Source organism: Ahaetulla prasina, chromosome 6 (genome assembly GCF_028640845.1).
Source record: "Ahaetulla prasina isolate Xishuangbanna chromosome 6, ASM2864084v1, whole genome shotgun sequence".
Taxonomy (NCBI): Eukaryota; Metazoa; Chordata; class Lepidosauria; order Squamata; family Colubridae; genus Ahaetulla; species Ahaetulla prasina.
This window is the reverse complement of record NC_080544.1, coordinates 78,845,242-78,864,077: the sequence shown is the minus strand read 5'-3', so window position 1 is coordinate 78,864,077 and position 18,836 is coordinate 78,845,242. Positions and strand designations below refer to the sequence as shown.

The window sequence follows — 18,836 nt, the reverse complement described above, 5'->3', positions numbered from 1 at the left end:
GGAAGGAGCGGCGGCGGCGGGGTTTCAGCCCAGCCAGGCTCGCACAGCATGGGTAAGGCGGGAGAGGAAGGAGCCTTCGCTCCATTACTCCGATGGAATGACCTTTTCTTCTGGCCTTTGGGGTGGCTCTCGCGGCGGCGAGCTCGCGCGGTCGGGGAAACCCTCCCTCCCCCAGCCCTCTCACTGCACCGCCAGGGCTTCCCCGCGCCAATGCATAGCCTGGCGGGAATTACTGCGGCTCACCCGGCTCCCGCCCCAACTGGTGGTGTCGGGGCAGCCGCTGCCGCTTTCTAGCAAAAAGGTCGCTCGCCCAAAACTCCTCGCCTTCTCCTGGGAAGGGCTGGATGGCTAGCCGGGAAGGGTTGAATAAGCCAACCTCTCTCCCTCCTCCTCCTCTCCCCATAGCGAAGAGCGTTTTCCCGTTGGAAGAGAGAGAGAGAAAGGAGGGCCGTTCCTCCCTTCTTTCATTCTTTCTTCTCCTCCGTGCTTCAGAAGCTGGGCGTGTGTGCGCCTGTGTGCCCTAGTTCCTTCCTTCTCTTGGCGGCGCTGGAAGAGAGAGAGAGAGAAAGGAGTGGCGTTCCTCCCTTCTTTCATTCTTTCTTCTCCTCCGTGCTTCAGAAGCTGGGCGTGTGTGTGCGCCTGTGTGCCTAGTTCCTTCCTTCTCTTGGCGGCGCTGGAAGAGAGAGAGAGAGAGAGAAAGGAGGGCCGTTCCTCCCTTCTTTCATTCTTTCTTCTCCTCCGTGCTTCAGAAGCTGGGCGTGTGTGTGCGCCTGTGTGCCTAGTTCCTTCCTTCTCTTGGCGCTGGAAGAGAGAGAGAGAGAAAGGAGGGGCCGTTCCTCCCCTTCTTTCATTCTTTCTTCTCCCTCCGTGCTTCAGAAGCTGGGCGTGTGTGCGCGCCTGTGTGCCCTAGTCCCCTTCCTTCTCTTCGGCGGCGCTGCCCCAAACGGCCGCCCCAAACGGCCACTCAACCGGCCGGGAAGGGGGCCCCGACGGAGGAGAAGGCTTTCCTGAAGGTCGATCCCGAGCTAGTAGTCACCGTGCTGGGCGACCTGGAGCAGCTGCTCTTCAGCCAGATGCTCGGTGAGTCAGCCCGTCCCTTCCTTCCCGTGGGGGTCTGCCTTGCTGGTGAAGGTTATTGGGGCTTTTGAGCAAGGGAGGAGGAACGCGAGCACCGCCTTTCGCGCTGGCATTCCGGGATTTCCCTTTGTTTAGAGCTGGGAATCCTCCTTCCCCCTTTTGCACTCCCTCCCCCTCCTCTCTCTCTCTCTCTCTCTCACACACACACACACACACACACACACACACAGACTTCTAAAGTCGATTGGCACAATGCTAAGCAAACACAGCAGTGGGTCAAGGGTGAAGGGCTAGGAACCTGGCAGGTGAAAGGTTGAGCGACATGAAAGGCAAAGACCACAATTGTTTTAAGAAAGAAGCTTTAGCAGGGAGGGGGGGATGGGAGGGTGTTTTAAGTTTTGGCAAACAGCCAGGCCAACTGTATTGGAGAAGGTCACACAACTGGCCTTAACATTTTAGCTGCTGTCTTTTTCCTCACACTTGGGTTTAATGATATTAGAGACCCTTATTGCCCTGCCAAAAAAAAAAAAAGAGCCACCCCAACGTCTATGAAAATTAACCTTCTCTGCCAAGAGACACTGTGCAGGGTATTTTCACTATTGGTGTGCATACAGGCTTAGATTTGTGCTGGGTTCTTAGTGCTTAGAGCACTGACCTTCAGAGGCACCCTGGTCCCTTGGAAGCTAAAGGAGGACTCATTTTCATGCTTGCAGTTGTATTGTCAATTTCTGTGAGACAATGTTGTTGAAGTAACTCACTCACTCATTCATTCATTCATTCATTCATTCCTTGTGTGTCCAATCACACTTAGCCAATAAAAATTCTATTCTATTCTATTCTATTCATTCATTCATTCATTTTATTTTGTCAAATACATATTAAATAATTATATAAATATAAGCATGAATTGAATACATAAAAGGAATACAACTAAAGGGAACATTAGGACAGGGACGGTAGGCACGCTGGTGCTCTTATGCACGCCCCTTACAGACCTCTTAGGAATGGGGTGAGGTCAATACTAGATAGTCTTTGGTTAAGGCTTTGGGGATTTTGGGAAGAGACCACAGAGTCAGGTAGCACATTCCAGGCATTAACAACTCTGTTACTGAAGTCACATTTTCTGCAATCTAGATTGGAGAGGTTCACTTTTAAGTTTGAATCTATTGTGTTCTCGTGTATTGTTGTGGTTGAAGCTGAAGTAGTCATTGATAGGAAGTACATTGTAGCAGATAATTTTATGAGCTATGCTCAGGTCATACCAAAGGCGGCGTAGTTCTAAATTTTCTAAAGCTGGGAATCCTCCTTCCCCCTTTTGCACTTTTATTGTTTTTCGTTCAAATAAATATTCATGTTATTTTACTTGGCTCTATCTTTATTTTTTACATTGACCAGTAGCTGCCTCATTTCCCACCCTCGGCTTATACTCGAGTCAATAGTTTTTCCCAGTTTTTTGTGGTAAAATTAGGTGCCTCGGCTTATATTCGGATCGGCTTATACTCGAGTATATACGGTAAGTGGCACACAACACAAAGTTGTGCAAAGGCCCTCCTAGCCTGCATCTACTCTCGAGCAGAAGTCATGAAAGCAGAAGGAATCCCAGTTTGCACACCCAGATGGCAAAATACCATATCATAAGTACCCAAAATAATTTAGTTTTATTATTCCCCATTCACTCTCACAACTTCCAGGCACCAAGGGCAAGACATCAACAGCACTGTTTAATTTGCCAGATTATACAGAGATGTATAATCATCTCATGGCAGCAAATTATCTCACTCTGCAGTTTCATGTAGATGTTAAAATAGGAATGGGGAGAGTTCTGAATTCTGCAAGGGTCATGGGCAGAGCCTTTCACTGCCAATCAATATCAACTAATGCTGGCCCCATAGGAAGGAAGAGAACCAGCCCAATGTTGTGCCACTCCCAATCTTTGGAGCCGATCCAGAAAGATACTATGATTAATAGTATCAAAAGCCATTGAGCGGGCAAGAAGAGTCAGGAAGGATGCACTACATCCACCTGCTCCCATCAGAGATTATCCAAAAACACAATCAATACCATTTCTGTGTCCAGAAACATGCCCAGGCCTGGATCCTGACTGAACCTGCTGTGGACCACTTTCGCCATAAGCGTCCCTAAAATAGGGAGATCTGACACTGGTTGAAAGTTGTCCTGTATAGTGGGATCCAGTGATGGTTTTTTTAGGAAAGTGCGCACCAAACTGACACAGTGAGCACCAAACTGACACAGTGTGCACCAAACGCACACTGTGCATGAAAAAAGGAGGCTTGGGAAGGTAACTAGAACAGTGGGAGTGGGAACAGCTATGCCACATGATTTAGATTGATTAGAAAGGATTTCCTGCTTTCTAGTGATTTTAAATCATGTGGCACAGCTGATCGTTGGAAATACCGGTTCAGAGGAATCGGTAGCTTTTTTTTACTACTGGTTCACCTGAACTGGTAATTTTTATCACTACAGGTTCGTCTGAACCGGTGTGAACCGGTAATATTTAACCGCTATCATTGATACATTTAAGGGGAATCCAATGGAATGCAATATAATCATAAATTGTATTACTGTATTATTATTTCATTCAGAAAATTGTACTGTATTGAGACAATACTTATTTAAGAGGTGGATCAGAAAGAACATGCAATGTAGGCTCTCAAATTGCTCCAAGAATTGACAGCTGTCTATTAAAAAATCAACTTTGCACTGCAGCCATCAGTTCAATTCTCCAATAGCTTTTAGGGACATATTCGAATTATCAATATACCTAAAAATAACACTGCTCAAACTGGCAACAGTTTTGAGCCAGATAGAACAACCTTGCCCTTGGATGCAGGTAGAAAATAAGCATTAATTCAAATAAGCTTAAATGATTCAGCTCAAGTATACTAGGAAAAAATGTGATTGAAATTGGCACTACTGCATTACGGCATATAATTTTATGTCAAACCTTGAAACAAAGGAACAGTCTAAAACACTTAAGAACATTGGTATATTTCAGCATACTTTAAGTGAGCAAGGTTTGCTCAGGGTAAAAACTACATAAGGATTTTTTTTTACCTGTATAAGTGATTAATATAAGGAGTTACACCCAATGAATTCATCCAGTTTCTAAATGTTCTCTCTTCCTTACTTTCACCTACAATAGAAAGATAATAATTTAACTATACTCTGATTTTGGTCTGTTTTTAAATCTATTGAATCCCAAAGAGAAGGAATGGTATCACAAAACAGGAGAGAGAGAATGTTATCATAAAGTGGAATATATATAAATGGGTGAAGAATAAACAAATCTAAATTAAATCAAAACCACAACAAGGATACTTACTGTGCAAAATATTTAGAGCACAGCAATAGCAAAAGAAATTCTTTGTGTCCACAACCGTTAGTTCAGTTTGGTGGTTATGTATAAGACCATCCATCAAATTATATATTTAGAGTCTATATGACTCTAGATCTTTTGAATCAAAGCCCATTTCAGCTGCCTTTAATACTAGCCAATAGGATTGGTCAATGGCACAGTTCAGGACAAATCTGTATATTCTTTTGCAGCTTTCAGTTAAAATTATTTGACATTTCTTCACAGTACACCAGTTCTCATAAGATCATGCAGTAATAATGGCATCTTTATTTCATATATATATATATATATATATATTTGAGACCATAATCTCTTTTGGGATTAATGATTAAGATTTGTTTCAAAAGGTATTTCAATTTCTAATTGAAATATATTTTGAATACTTCAGAGTGAATTAACATGCTTCCAAGATAATTGGTTACAGAAAGAAGGGGTGCTACAGGGTATATTTGGCAAGTTCACAATAAAAATTAAAACTTCATGCTAAATAATGCAGAAAATAACATGCAAACTGAAAAAATCAATTCTGACTGAAAGAACTGTGAAAGTAAAAAAAAGGTTATATTTAATATGCCACTCTAAAATCAATTTCTTAAACTTCTTTATTACCACCTACCAGCACTATAACTTCTTTCATTCTTGTTCAGTGTTTAATAGGTACCTTCTGGAAAATATACATATTTGCTTTCTGTGGAATAGCTATCAATAATAGATAACCAACACAAACAGGAACATGGTAATAACATGCCTTGTGGCACTTTTCTTCTGTAATCACAATGTTGGGCAGCAATAGGCATACATAGAGATCAGAAACGGATATGATCAAACAATTATGCTGATTATTTTTCACTTTCTTAAATAGAAAAATGCTGACCGTTTAATTTCAGTTAACAAAATAGGAGTAACTTCAACATACATTTTGCAAGGAAAATAAACCCAGCCATGACTGCTATTCAGAATAAAATATATTTCTCCATTGGGTTTTATAGCTATGCAGCTCTCAGTATTGCTGATCAAAACACAATTCATTTTGTCTATCTTTTACTCTTATTGTATTATTTCTAATATGATTTGAATATTTTCATAATAAAACTAAAATGGAATTACAGGTAGTCCTTAAATTATCACTTGTGTGGCCAGTCATGTTTCCAAGTTAAGACAGCACTGAACCAATGACAGTCCCAACCAGTCCTTGGAGTTCCAGCCTTTCCACCAACCCCATTGTCATGTGATGTCTAGCTGAGTAATTGGCAACCAGTTCATATTTACAACTGCTTGCCAAATATCCTGCAATCATGTCATCACCATTTACAATCTTTCCTGTTGGCTTCCCCAGAAAGCCAAGTCACTGGGGTATATCACCCACCTGCACATCCTCTCCCAACCCCACTGTACTTGTACTGGGCTGGCACCCTCCCAACCTGTGTGGCACCACTTGGGCACCCTTGCAGACCTGAACAGCACCTCTTGTGCACTCCCCTCTTACACCCTCCCAGATCTGTGCCAGGCTTCTTGTGCATGGTGCCGCACACGCATCCCCTCACAACGTTGCTCCCTCAGTCCTGGCAACCTGTGCTCTGCTGGCCCTGCCACTCCCAGTTGATATTTGCTACTTTTTTCCTCCTGATGCTGAAAAGGTATGTCCAGCCTGGCCATTATTCTCAGCAGCAGCAGGAAGAAGATGGTGAAGATCAGTGGAGGATGGGAAGTCCAGTAGAATGCAGGGCAGCAGAGTTAGTAGAGTGCTGGTGGCCAAAAAATATAGAGATGGGGGAGTTAGGGAGTTGGGGGGAGTTCAAGAGGAGGCAGTCTTACCCATACTTATTGAGGCTCAGGGCTGGGAGACACCAACCGAGTACCGAGTACCTGCTTAAGGACTGGATAAGATTTGTTTAATGATGGCAATGGGTACTAAAAGGATTACTGGTAAACAATACAGTCACATGATATCACACTTTAAATCGTTTAATGATGGAAATTCTAATCCAAATTTTGGTTCTTGTGCCATCACGCTGCTAAACAAATAATTCCCTCAACACTGTCAAACTATTTACTAAATCTGCATACTATTAATCTTCTCATCGTTCCCATCACCCATCTCCTTCCACTTATGACTGTATGACTATAATTTTGTTGCTTGTATCCTTACAATTTATACTGATATTGATTGTTTCCTAATTGCTTATTTGTAGCCTATGACTATCATTAAGTGTTGTATCATTAAGTGTTAAATTTGTACCCTATGACTATCATTAAGTGTTGTAAGTGTTGTACCTTGATGAAGGTATCTTTTCTTTATGTACACTGAGAGCGTATGCACCAAGACAAATTCTTTGTGTGTCCAATCACACTTGGCCAATAAAAAATTCTATTCTATTCTGTTCTGTTCTGTTCTGTTCTGTTTTGTTCTGTTCTATTCTATTCTATTCTATTAACTGAGGACTACCTGTAAAACTATAAGAACAGCACCTAATCTCCAGTCTTATCACACAAAATAGGATTTATTTAATGGAATGGCACAAATTATATCATCTTAAATTTCTGCCAAGCTAAGAATGCAGATATCAGCATAGCTGTGAGGGAAAGCCCTTGTGTTCTTCAAGAATTATCCAGTAACCATTGCAAGCTGTCCTAAGAGGAATATAGAATGCCATATTCTTCTGTCCTGTCTTTGAAATGTTTCCATTCCAGTTCATTGTTATAACACTACTAGCAACTTCTAACTTTATTACAACTGTTTCTGATAATTACTATATATCTTAAGAACTATGTTTAATTTTGTATGTTTGCCTTGTTTTTTCACCATAATTTTCTTTTATAAGCCTGAGGCAAGTAATTGTCTTGTTTTTATACTACTGGAAGCTGTTGGAAGCCTTTCAAGCTGATACATGCCTTGAACAAATAGTTGAATTTAGGGAAGGGAGTTTTCACTTTTGACAACTTTATTTTTTCATTCACATTTGTGAGGTTTCATATCGTAACTCCCAAGAACTCAATTATGTATTCAAGTAAAGTTAATCTGGCATTTTATATGACTTTAAAATCAATATCTATTACTAATATTTTTCCACAGCTGTAATGGCATATTAAAAGAAAAATATTAATATGTCACAAAAGCAGGACAGTTACAAAGAGGGCAGTCATAACAGTAATAGAATGAAAGGGAAAACAAATTTCAAAATATAATTTTACAAGCCAAAAGCCTCCAACTAAATACAGTACCTACAGTAGGAGGAGTCAAATCTGCATTTTATGAAGAAAGATTGGAAAGTTATTAAATGTAATATTATGAGCACTAGCCTAATTTCAGTATTTGGGTGTGCTTAACTCCTAAAAAAACAATTTAAGATCCAAGATCTTGATATGATTTGAACTCCTCCCCATCCACAAACCCTATCTCCAGAAACAGATGTTTCTTACATTCAAAAAAGCAGAGGGACTTCAATTATACAGGTAGTCCTTGCCTTATGACCACGATTGAGACCAAAATTTCCATTGCTAAGGAAGAGAATTATTAAGTGAACTTTGCCCCATTTTACAACTTTTTAGCCATACTTGTTAAGTGGATCACTGAAGTTAACTTAAAAATGGTTGTTTAGTGAATCTGGCCTCCCCTTTGACTTTGCTTGTCAGAAGGTCACATGAGCCTCAAATACTACAACTATCATAAATACATGTCAGTTGCCAAGTGTTCAAATTTTTATCACATGATCATGGGGATGCTGTAGTTGTCATAAATCACTTTTTAGTGCCATTGTAACTTCAAATGGTCATTAAAAGAATGGTTGCAAGTTGAGGACTACCTGTATTGGGGAAATATTTTCCATACTTAACTGCCTTGTGCAATTAGGTTTATAGGGGTGTGTGTTCCAATTTTACCCCATAGTTTTGAATGGAAACTAGCATATCTCCCCTCCCACATCCCTTTCAATGAAACTTTCAATAAAATAATATTATTATTTAAGTTAGAGAACAAGAAGGACTTGATGTTAGAGAAACTTCCCATAGTCAAGATGGAGTTGCTACTGATTCAGAAGGTGGACTTCAGGATTTAGGAAAAATGCCTGCTCTGAAAAGTGTACATTTTCCATTAAGGATCAGATTTGCAAACTGAGAGTCCCTTTTGAATCCAGCATTAAATTCTGGACCATTAATAAAATCAAGAGATGCTTTTATTAACTTTGGTTGATAAATCATGTCCATAAGTGAAGAAGAAAAATTTGTACACTAACAACCAAAGACTTTATGGGATATTTTTGAAGATACTCTAGAAACTCAGCTGGCTAGAATTTGGCAGCACATCACTCTCTTTAGGATTTAGAAAGGAGCTCAAATCATAGTCAAATCTTTTAATCTGGTTTAGCATTTGTTTTAACTAAACTGTTGCTGTTTTAATTGTATTGCTCTAAGCTACCCTAAGCCATTAACGGAGAGGCAACATGCAAGTACACTATTAAATAAAAAGCAAACAATACCCAAATTAGATTATTTAAATTAAGAAATAATAAACAACCAAATACAAATCGGTCTTTCTCTAATATCTCAATTAGTATGTATTGACGTTACTTACCTTCTAATAAACTGAAATCATAAGAATTGTTCTTAGGCTTCTGCAAGGCAGGGTATGTATTAAAGAGGTTTGCAACAAAGGCTATATTAAGTTTAGGGTTCCCTGCAACCACATCTGTAGGTGTCACAAACTGTTTGCAACCCAATTTATCTGCTTGTTGAAGCATATATTCAGCCCTCCTCAAATCATTTGGTTCCTGGGGGAAAATAAATTGCAAATCTGAAATAAAATATATGCATCCATTTTTGCATTAAACATAAATTCTAGATACAGAAGCAAACCAGAAATTGTTTGGAAAGAAAATCCTGTTATTGCAAGATTCCTGATTGCATTTAAATGCATTTAGAATCTGTGCTTTGGACCACTTATAGCAGTCTACTATACTATTCCCTCAGAAGATCTAAAGGAAACAATTTAAACACAAAATAACATTCTCAGGGGTTTCTTAATCTCTAAGAACAGATTTTGACTTGGCAAACACAATACAGTAGTCAAGAATATATTATTATGAAAAAATAAAAGCAGCCTATATAAGGCGGGGGAGAAGGGTAACAAAGTTTGCTGTTATATTCCAAGAAGAGTTTTACTGAGAATACTAACAGGTATCTTTTGTTTTCCTTTATTTTCTCCTTTTCTACTTGTTAAGTGACTGATAGTAATGTTTTACAAATGTTTCAAAATAGGTGCCTCTAAACTTATGGAAGCACATTCAAAGCATACTGTTTGAATAATTTAAGCAGCCATGCCTTTCTCAGACTTAAATGACTGTTTTGGAAATTTTTCAGCCTCGGAGTTTGAAACCAAATTAGATCAATTTGAATAATCAGAATAATCTACAACTATGTAATGGTAAAAAAAAAGTCATAACTGACTCTACCATATAAACTTGAGACAAAAATAAAATGAAATAAATCTTCAACTGTATATTTGAAATATATTCTACCCTGTTTTTTTGAAAATAAGACCTCCCTGGATAATAAGCCCAATCAGACTTTTGAGCGCATGCGCTAATATAAGCCCTCCCCAAAAAGAAGCCTTCCCTGAAAATATTTAAGCACTTGTGCAGCCGGTCCCTGCCATTTCCTCTGGTTAGGGTTAGGGAGACAGAGGTGGAAATCAGGTTAGACGGCAAGAGGAGCCCCATCTTGCTCCACAGGCCCCAAAATAATAAGACCTCCCCCAGAAATAAGGTCAAGTGCTTATTTCGGGGTCAAAAAAGTGTAAGACAGGGTCTTATTTTTGGGGAAACACAGTAGCTTGATTTTCAAAATATCCCTCATTAAGATTCATTATTAAACCATCAAATCAGATGGCTGGATTATCAATTTTTTAACATAGTTGGTCAGATTATACAAAGCAACCTATTCCTTTTTTTAAAAAAAGGATTGACTTAAAAGTATCATATTGTTAATTATCCATTCAATCATATTGTTTAATTATCTATTCAAGAAATCTGTTAGATATGTTTAGCAGAAATGCTATAACTTGGTTCTCCAATTTAGCCAGTGTTTATAATCTGAAAGATTTAACAGAACACTTACATTAAAACCTGAAAGGTCTATGGCAATGGCTGTTTCTCCATTGTTGCCTCGTTTGGGTGCAATTTGATTCAAAAGATGATAATAAGCTTTTGAGTCCTAAAATGAACAATGCAAATTTTAAACAAAAATTATTCATGTACACTTATCCGATGCTGAAATGAGAATGACTGGAATTGTTATACTAATAATGCCTGCTGTAATATTCTCTATAGGTTCTGCATAGAACATATTTTGTTAATGGATTTTCATATTTCTTGGAGGATATCACAGGTAATATCCTTTTTTCAAAGGTTAAATCAAAGGATTTTCAAAGGTCTTTGAAAAAGACACAAAGTATAGGATTATACTCGGGATGTATCTACAGAATTATAGCAATAAAAAAATGCTTGGATAAACAGTGCTAAAAAAAATACAGGAGCTGATCTTGATGGAGAGCAACATCAAGTGTTACTGGCTCACAACAGAGATTTTGCAGAACCAGGAGTCCTCAGCTTTTATAAATGGTTTTTTGAGACCATGGAATTTCTTATCTGTCAGACAAGTGTTATATATTCCACTCCAATAGCACTACACCCAGCCTCCTGGTAAAGACTGAATCACTTCCTAAGCCACTTATTAGCATAGCTTTATTTATTTAAAAAATGGTCTTTCATAAATTGGTGAAGTATGGGAATAGTATGTCAGGTTCAAAAAGTATTTCAATAGTATACTTTTTATTAAAATGTAACAGCAGAAGAATTTATGAAAACTTTGATTAGTTCTATTTTTAAAATTCAGATTGTAATAATTGCTTTGTTTACTACAAGTTTAAGTAAGATATACCTTAATGTCTTGACCAAAGTTGCTTATTTTCTTCCACCCAGCATTATTCAAATGGTAGTTAACCCAGCGTAGCAGAAGTTCTTCTGGAGACAATTTCATTAATTGCTCCAATTCTTCTTCATCACTTAGTAAACCAATAAGAGCTGGAAAATGTTTTCAATAAATATTATTCTGGAACTTCAAAAGAACAACAAATAAAAGAATATGCTTAAACTACAGAATTTATTATTCCTTATGAATGTTTAAAATTCTCACCTTCATTTCTGGAAATCTCTATGTCAGAAAAAAGCCCAACTTTAATAATTTGCCATAATAATCCTAACACCAAATGTGGCTTTCCATCTATTAGATCTTGTGATCCAATGTTAACTACTGTACAGCCAATAGCTGATGCAGAATTTAGTGCTAGATCTAGATTTTCCTAAAAGCAAAGCAAAAAAAAAAAAACCATGTTAGAAAGAAACAGATGTAGAATGAACAGACTAAGAAAGTATTTCATAAATCAGCTGACATCTAAACTGTTTTCAGCATATTTGAAACACTGAAAGTCAGCATTTAATAAATTATTATATATTAGGTATTTTTCCTTTGAAAGAGCTGATAGAATATAGGCCCTTTTTAATACAGCTATTAATTTATGTTTATTCTTTTAGTAACTTAACAATTTCCTGATTGCTTATTTGTACCCTATGACTATCATTAAGTGTTGTACCTTAGAATTCTTGATGAACGTATCTTTTCTTTTATGTACACTGAAAGCATATACACCAAGACAAATTCCTTGTGTGTCCAATCACACTTGGCCAATAAAAAATTCTATTCTATTCTGTTCTGTTCTGTTCTATTCTATATAAATGTTACCATCATAACTCACAGTATGCCTGTGCTAGGATTTTCAAAAAATTGCCATATAACTATGATATCTAAATAGAATACTAATACACACACACAAACACAAGTTTTGAATGGAAAAAAGAATTATGTTGAAACAAAAAGACATTTGGAGGGGGAAAATGTAAAATTGGAGGAAGCTAATAGGCATAACAAAACTGGCACTAGAACAACTTGAATTGATACGTTCTACAAACGTGTTACAAATATATTAGCAATAGAAATATGTGCCAAATTATATGCTAGAAATGAAAAACTGAGTTGTTAGATTTGCAAAATCTTCCAGAAAGCTTCTTGGAAACTATTTTACACAAAGGGTTACATATATTAATGGATTTACTACAACAATACAGTATATATAGAAAGTTTAAATAACTAGAAATGTTACAATTTATTGCCTTGTATATGCATTAAATATATATTTTATATATTTGATATATTGTATATATCCATTATATGCATTTTTCCATGTATAACCAGAAGCCAAAAAAAATAATAATCCCCAAATATAAGAAATTTAAGAAGGCTGAAACAAAGATAAAGGAAATATAGAAAAATATTGAAAGAAAAATATCTGTTCAACACTTCTATATAATTGAAACCCAGGTCTCAAACAACAAATTAAACTTTGGCTAATTGAAATGATATTGATCACACTTTATACAATAAAAAACTATTTCCTATGCTGAAAGAATTTTCTATTAAGGATCTTTTTCCCCCCACTGGAGTAAAACCATCCAGAGTTGCTTCAGACAGAACGACATATACATTTAATAAATAAAATAAAATAATAAATAAATAAAACAATATTCTTAGCTACACCCCATCAATAATAAATCTCCTTGTTTTGCAAGGTTCAGAGTCTGGAGAATATTATACCAAAATATCTTCAATGTATATCAACTCCAAAACGTAAAATCTGTGTCACTTCCAAAATGTTACATATGGAAATTGGAATCTAACTACCTATTTTCGGGGTGTCAAATAAACATGAAAGAGAACCCTCTGTTGAATTAATTGCATTTTGAGATCATAGAACACTAATGTGAGTTTTTAAAAATTCTAACACATTGGTTTGTTGTAACTCCGTGAAGGTTTTTTTATATTTATCTTTTCAGTTGTAGATTTAAATTAATTATATATTCAGAAACTTCTAAAACCTTTTTCTAATAATTTTAATAATTTAGAAATTTTAGATTTTGCTCACATATGAGGCCCAAACTGTAAAATTAAAATACATTTTAATTAGATATATTGCAACTCAGAAATTTTAAACAAACCAAATTCTTTTAAATATTTTAAAATACTAGTATCCATCCCATTTCTGGCTTGTACAAGAAATGCAAAAGTTTGCATTATCTTGTAATGTAATTTTACATGAGAGCTACTATTAAATTTTAATCTGCTTCCCAAACATCACCCATATATGTCTTACAGTTTACAATTTGCCTCGTCATCTTCTTAATTGCCATTCAACTATTAGATTTTGGCTATTGTTTACTTACTGATCTAGTGAATGCAGTAAGCTTCTTCTTATTAATTGCTCTTTCATCAATTGTATCTGGCTGAGATAAATTAATCATTTTGCTTAAAAATAAAGAAAAATAATTGTTAGCTTAATGTGAAAGAAATTCAGTGTAAAATGATTTTAAAAATTGGCAGATTAAAGTTCTCCATAAATGTGAACATTAAATAGCAAAACATTTACTAGACTTACAGAATATGTAAACTTATGGAATGAGTATTTTGTTTCCAGAAGTGGAATAACATCAGTGCCATACATAGAGGTAATTCATTTAGTTTTTTCATATACTAATATTCAAGTGTTATTAACTGAATAATCTGCACTTAGTCACCACAGACAGAAGAAGAGGCATAAGCATGTATATGCATGTTCATATAACATAAATTTCCTCCCTGCCAGGATGAAAAATGTTAGAACTTTGACTTAGCATGGAGAATGAAGACAAAAGCTCTTGCACCACAGAACCATGCTAGAAACAGTTAGCTTAACTCTGGTTTTCAAATGCTTATATTTGGATAATTTCTGGGATCAGTAGAGATTAATATTAAAGCATTCCAGATACAACCAAGACTACTGTTAAAAATAGCAGTTCATTCTTATCCAAGGTGGATATGAACGATAGCGGAGGTAAAGGAGAATGGATGGTTCCTTTGTAAAACTCCTCAATGAGACTGCTAATAGCAATGCAGAAGCAGCAATTGTGTAGCAAACGGTGATTGGATTGGAGGATTTGCCGAATAACAGCAATTGGACATGAAAGAACTGCTTTCATAAGTCAGGACAGTCACACAATATTGCACTTTATGACTGATGCTGATTAGCAGCAGAGTTCCCAATGCCAATTAATATTCATGAGTGAGGACTACCTGCATATGGTTTAATTTTTATTGATTTCAATGGAAGTTCAAAATTTGCTGAACTTTCTAACTAAAATAAATAGGGCTTATAGTATCAAAATTAAGTGATGGTAATGCCTTAAGAACTCTCCAGCCTGTATTTTGGTAAACATTTTTTTAAAAAACTGAACATACCAAAGAAGGATGCCATCAGCAAGTGAATTAAAAAGGCTATCATCTGATGGATCCATAGGGAGGCAATGTTTGCAGTCAGGATCATCTTTAAGAGCTTTATTTATCCAGTTAACAAATGCAACCTTGTCTTCTTCTGGAAAATAAAAGAGGAAAATATATTTTAAGAGCAGTCTAGCAATATATATGCCACAGACTCAACCTTGCTGTCTTAGAACACTGTAAAAGAAACCCTAATAGGGAATACTGTTATGTATCTTTTATTTTGAGGAGGCCATCCTGTAATTATAAGAACCATATCCATATTCCTGCATAAATGTTAATCCTGGCATTACATTGACAAAAAATTTTCTTTGAACATTACAGTTTTTTTACCTGAGTAAGAATGCTGAGTTCCCTCACTGGAAATGGATGATGTTCCTCCAATTGCAGTAATCCCCAGTTTTTTGTTTATGGATTTTCGAAATGATTTGCTAATCTCTTTACTTTTCAATTCCTGAATAACCTGGGAAAAAACAACATGGAGAAAATGAAATTTAATGTGGAGAAAAGCAAGGTTTTGCACCTAGGCAGGAAAAACCAAAGGTAAAAGTACAAATTAGGCAAAATATGGCACAAATATAGTAACTGTGAGAGGGACCATGGAATCCTAGAGGACGATCATTTAAATATGAGCCAGCAGTGTGTGGCAGCAGCCAAATAAGCCAATACAATCCTTGGTTGTATAAACAGCGGCATAGAATCAAAATCACGTGAAGTATTTATAAATCCTTAGTAAGACCATATCTGGAATACTGCATCCAGTTTTGGTCACCATATTACAAAAAAGATGTTGAGACTTTGAAAAAAGTATAGAGAAAACCAACTAAGATAATTAAAGGCCTGGAGATTAAAACATGAAGATTGGTTGCAGGATTTGGGTATAGATAGTCTAGACTCTAGAGAAAAGAAGGACTAGGGGTGACATGATAACAGTATTCCAATATTTGAGGGGCTGCAACAAAGAGGAGGGAGATCAATCTATCTTCCAAAGCACCAAAAGGCAAGACAAGAAATAATGGATTGAAAGTAATCAAGGAAAGAAGCAGCCTGGAATTAAGAAGAAACTTCATAACAATTACTGAAAAGTAAAGAGAACAATTAACTAGTGGAACAGCTTGCCTTCAGAAGTTGTGGGTGCTTCATCACAGAGTTCCAAAGGTGCTTTTTTGAAGAGGCAACTAGACCTTCTTGTTTTTCTTTGAAGATGTTTAGTTTCTCATCAAAGAAGCTTCTTCAGCTCTGAGAAGTGAGCTGAAGAAGCTTCTTGGATGAGAAGCAAAAGACTTGAAAGAAAAACAAGGAAGTCCAGTTGCCTCTTCAGAAAGCACCTTTGGGACAACTATGACCTGAATGACTGAGAATCTTCATAGATATTCATCACTGGAGGTTTTTAAGAAAAGACTGGGCAGCCACATCTGAAATGGTATAGGGTCTCTTGCTTGAGCAGGGGGTTAGATTAGAAGGTCCCTTCTAGCTATATTCTGATTCAGATGATTAACATCAAATAGAATAGAAAATCAAAGAGCAGCCATGTCACAACATTAGTATAATTGCTGACTTTCTTCTTCCTGTTCTTTTTTAGCACACCTTCATAATTGTTCCAACTAACTGAAGCATTAAAGTTATATAATAAAGTAAATCAATTATTTGTGGGAAGTGGGAGAAAAAAGGGACAAACCAAGAAGATTTATAATTGTGAACCCAATTCCTTATTATTTAATTCCTTCATATTTGATCTTTTTAGACTATAAGAGAATTGAATTATTTTATATAATAATAATACATTAAAAATCTTGGATACAGCTATCAGGAATATACTTTTTCATTTATACCAATAAAAAAATCAACAGGTTCTAATCCAGCCCCTAAACTGAATAAGAAATAAGAAATAAAAAACAAGAAAGCTACCTGTTAGGGTTTGTATCTCCTTCCAGAATCTTAGGGCATATATATCATAATTCTTTTTGATTGAGGGGTTTTATTAAGGTGTTTCTTTTGTCACATCTATTTAATTTTTATTCAGACTTTTATTGTAGGATGCCAATGTACAATTGTAAGTAAAAGTATCCTGCACACTTTTGAAACAGCTGTACTTGCTTCTAATATGCGCATAATTTGCAGTGCTGGTAATTGTCTGCTAGTTGTCCTCCATACCTAATTCAAGGCACAAGCTAGGGTTATGTTGTTTATTTAAAACATTTCTGCAATAATTTCCAGACATATTTTGGAAATACTTTACAAACAAGAATTAAACAATACACATGTAAATCCCAGCCTCTGATAAACAATGAACATCTTCAAATTATTAAGGCAATACTTAATAATAATTAATTAATAGCCTAGTTGAAAATTACAGACCAATCTCTTTATGTTGCGTCACCTGGAAATTATGGAATCAATCATTAACCAATCTATTACCCTCCACTAGAGACAAACAACCTACTTTCTATCAAACAATTTGGTTTCAGAAAAAAATGATCTTGTAATCTACAGCTACTACATTGCAAAAAAATATGGACTACAAATCTCAATCAGGGCAAAGCAATAGACGCAGTTTGATATGTGATGCGTACATATATTGTTGTGACAAATAAAATAAATAAATAAATAAATAAATAAATAAATAAATAAATAAATAAAGTTTACAAAGACTTCTAAAACTAAAATCCTGTGGCATTTCTGGACTCCTACATAAATGGATAGCTGCCTTCCTGTCAAACAGACAAGTGGTCAAAATAGGAAGCGCTCTATCAAATCCTGTACCTGTTAATAGTGGTGTTCCCCAGGCAGTGCTTTAGGTCCAACACTCTTCATACTTTACATAAATGACCTTTGCAATCATATTAAAAGCAACTGTGTTCTCTTCACTGATGATGTTAAACTATTCAACACTATAGACAATGCAACTACCCTTCAAAAAGACTTTGACTATGTGTCAGATTGGTCTAACAAGTGGCAACTTCAAGTCTCTACCAACAAATGCTCTGTCTTGTACATTGGCAAAAAAAATCAAAACATAAAATACAAATTAGATGGACATGACCTTATAGATGACCCTCACTCTGTCAAGCACCTTGAAGTACTCATTTTTAAAGATCTAAGTGCCAGAGCCCACTGTAACAACATTGCCAAAAAGGCACTAAGAGTTGTTAACCTAATCTTGCATAGCTTCTTCTCTGGTAATATTGTACTACTAACTAGAGCATACAAAACATTTGCTAGACCAATTCTAGAATACAGCTTATCTGTCTGGAGCCCACACTGCATATCGGACATAAATACAATCGAGAGGGGCCAGAGATATTTCACAAGAAGAGTCGTCCACTCCTCTGCTCACAATAAAATACCTTATTACCAGACTCCAAATTTTGGGCTTAGACAACTTAGAACTACACCGACTTCAGTCTGACCTAAGCGTAGTACATAAAATTATCTACCACCTGTCAATGACTACTTCAGCTTCAACCACAACAATACACTAGCAAATAATAGCTACAAACTCAAGGTAAACCGCTCCAAACTTGATTGCAGAAAATATGACTTCAGTAACAGAGTGGTCAATGCCTGGAATGCACTACCTGACTCTGTAGTTTCTTCCCCAAACCCCCAAAACTTTAAGCTTAAACTGTCTGTTGACCTCACCCCATTCCTAAGAGGTCTGTAAGGGGCATGCATAAGTGCACCTGTGTGCCTACCGTCCCTGTCCTAATATTCCTTTTTTACTTACACTTTTCATGTATCCAAATTATGTTTATACTTTTACCTGTTATCTTATATACGATTGACAAATAAATAAAATAAAAATAAATAAATAATATTTATTACCAACTTTAAATGTGATGCCATGTCTTTACAGGACTTCAAAAACACAATAAAAGTGACAATCTGTCTTTTGCCACTTGTATATGCTTTCCATGTTGCTGTTCAAATATTTGCATAGGTGTGATAGTAGTGAATGCAAAAG

At 36.3% G+C, this 18,836-nt stretch overlaps 1 protein-coding gene across 2 annotated transcripts in view; it reads right to left on the bottom strand.

Annotated features, from left to right (window-relative positions):
* PLS1 (plastin 1) overlaps positions 1–18,836 on the bottom strand; it is a 74,408-nt gene that overhangs the window by 30,170 nt on the left and 25,402 nt on the right. For both annotated transcript variants that reach the window (XM_058188476.1, XM_058188475.1), the window contains 8 exons: positions 15,206–15,335; positions 14,834–14,966; positions 13,783–13,864; positions 11,642–11,807; positions 11,387–11,529; positions 10,565–10,660; positions 9,024–9,219; positions 4,153–4,231 (listed from right to left, as the gene is read on the bottom strand). In XM_058188476.1, the coding sequence (XP_058044459.1) occupies positions 4,153–4,231; positions 9,024–9,219; positions 10,565–10,660; positions 11,387–11,529; positions 11,642–11,807; positions 13,783–13,864; positions 14,834–14,966; positions 15,206–15,335 (1,025 nt within the window). The remainder of the gene's footprint in view (positions 1–4,152; positions 4,232–9,023; positions 9,220–10,564; positions 10,661–11,386; positions 11,530–11,641; positions 11,808–13,782; positions 13,865–14,833; positions 14,967–15,205; positions 15,336–18,836) is intronic.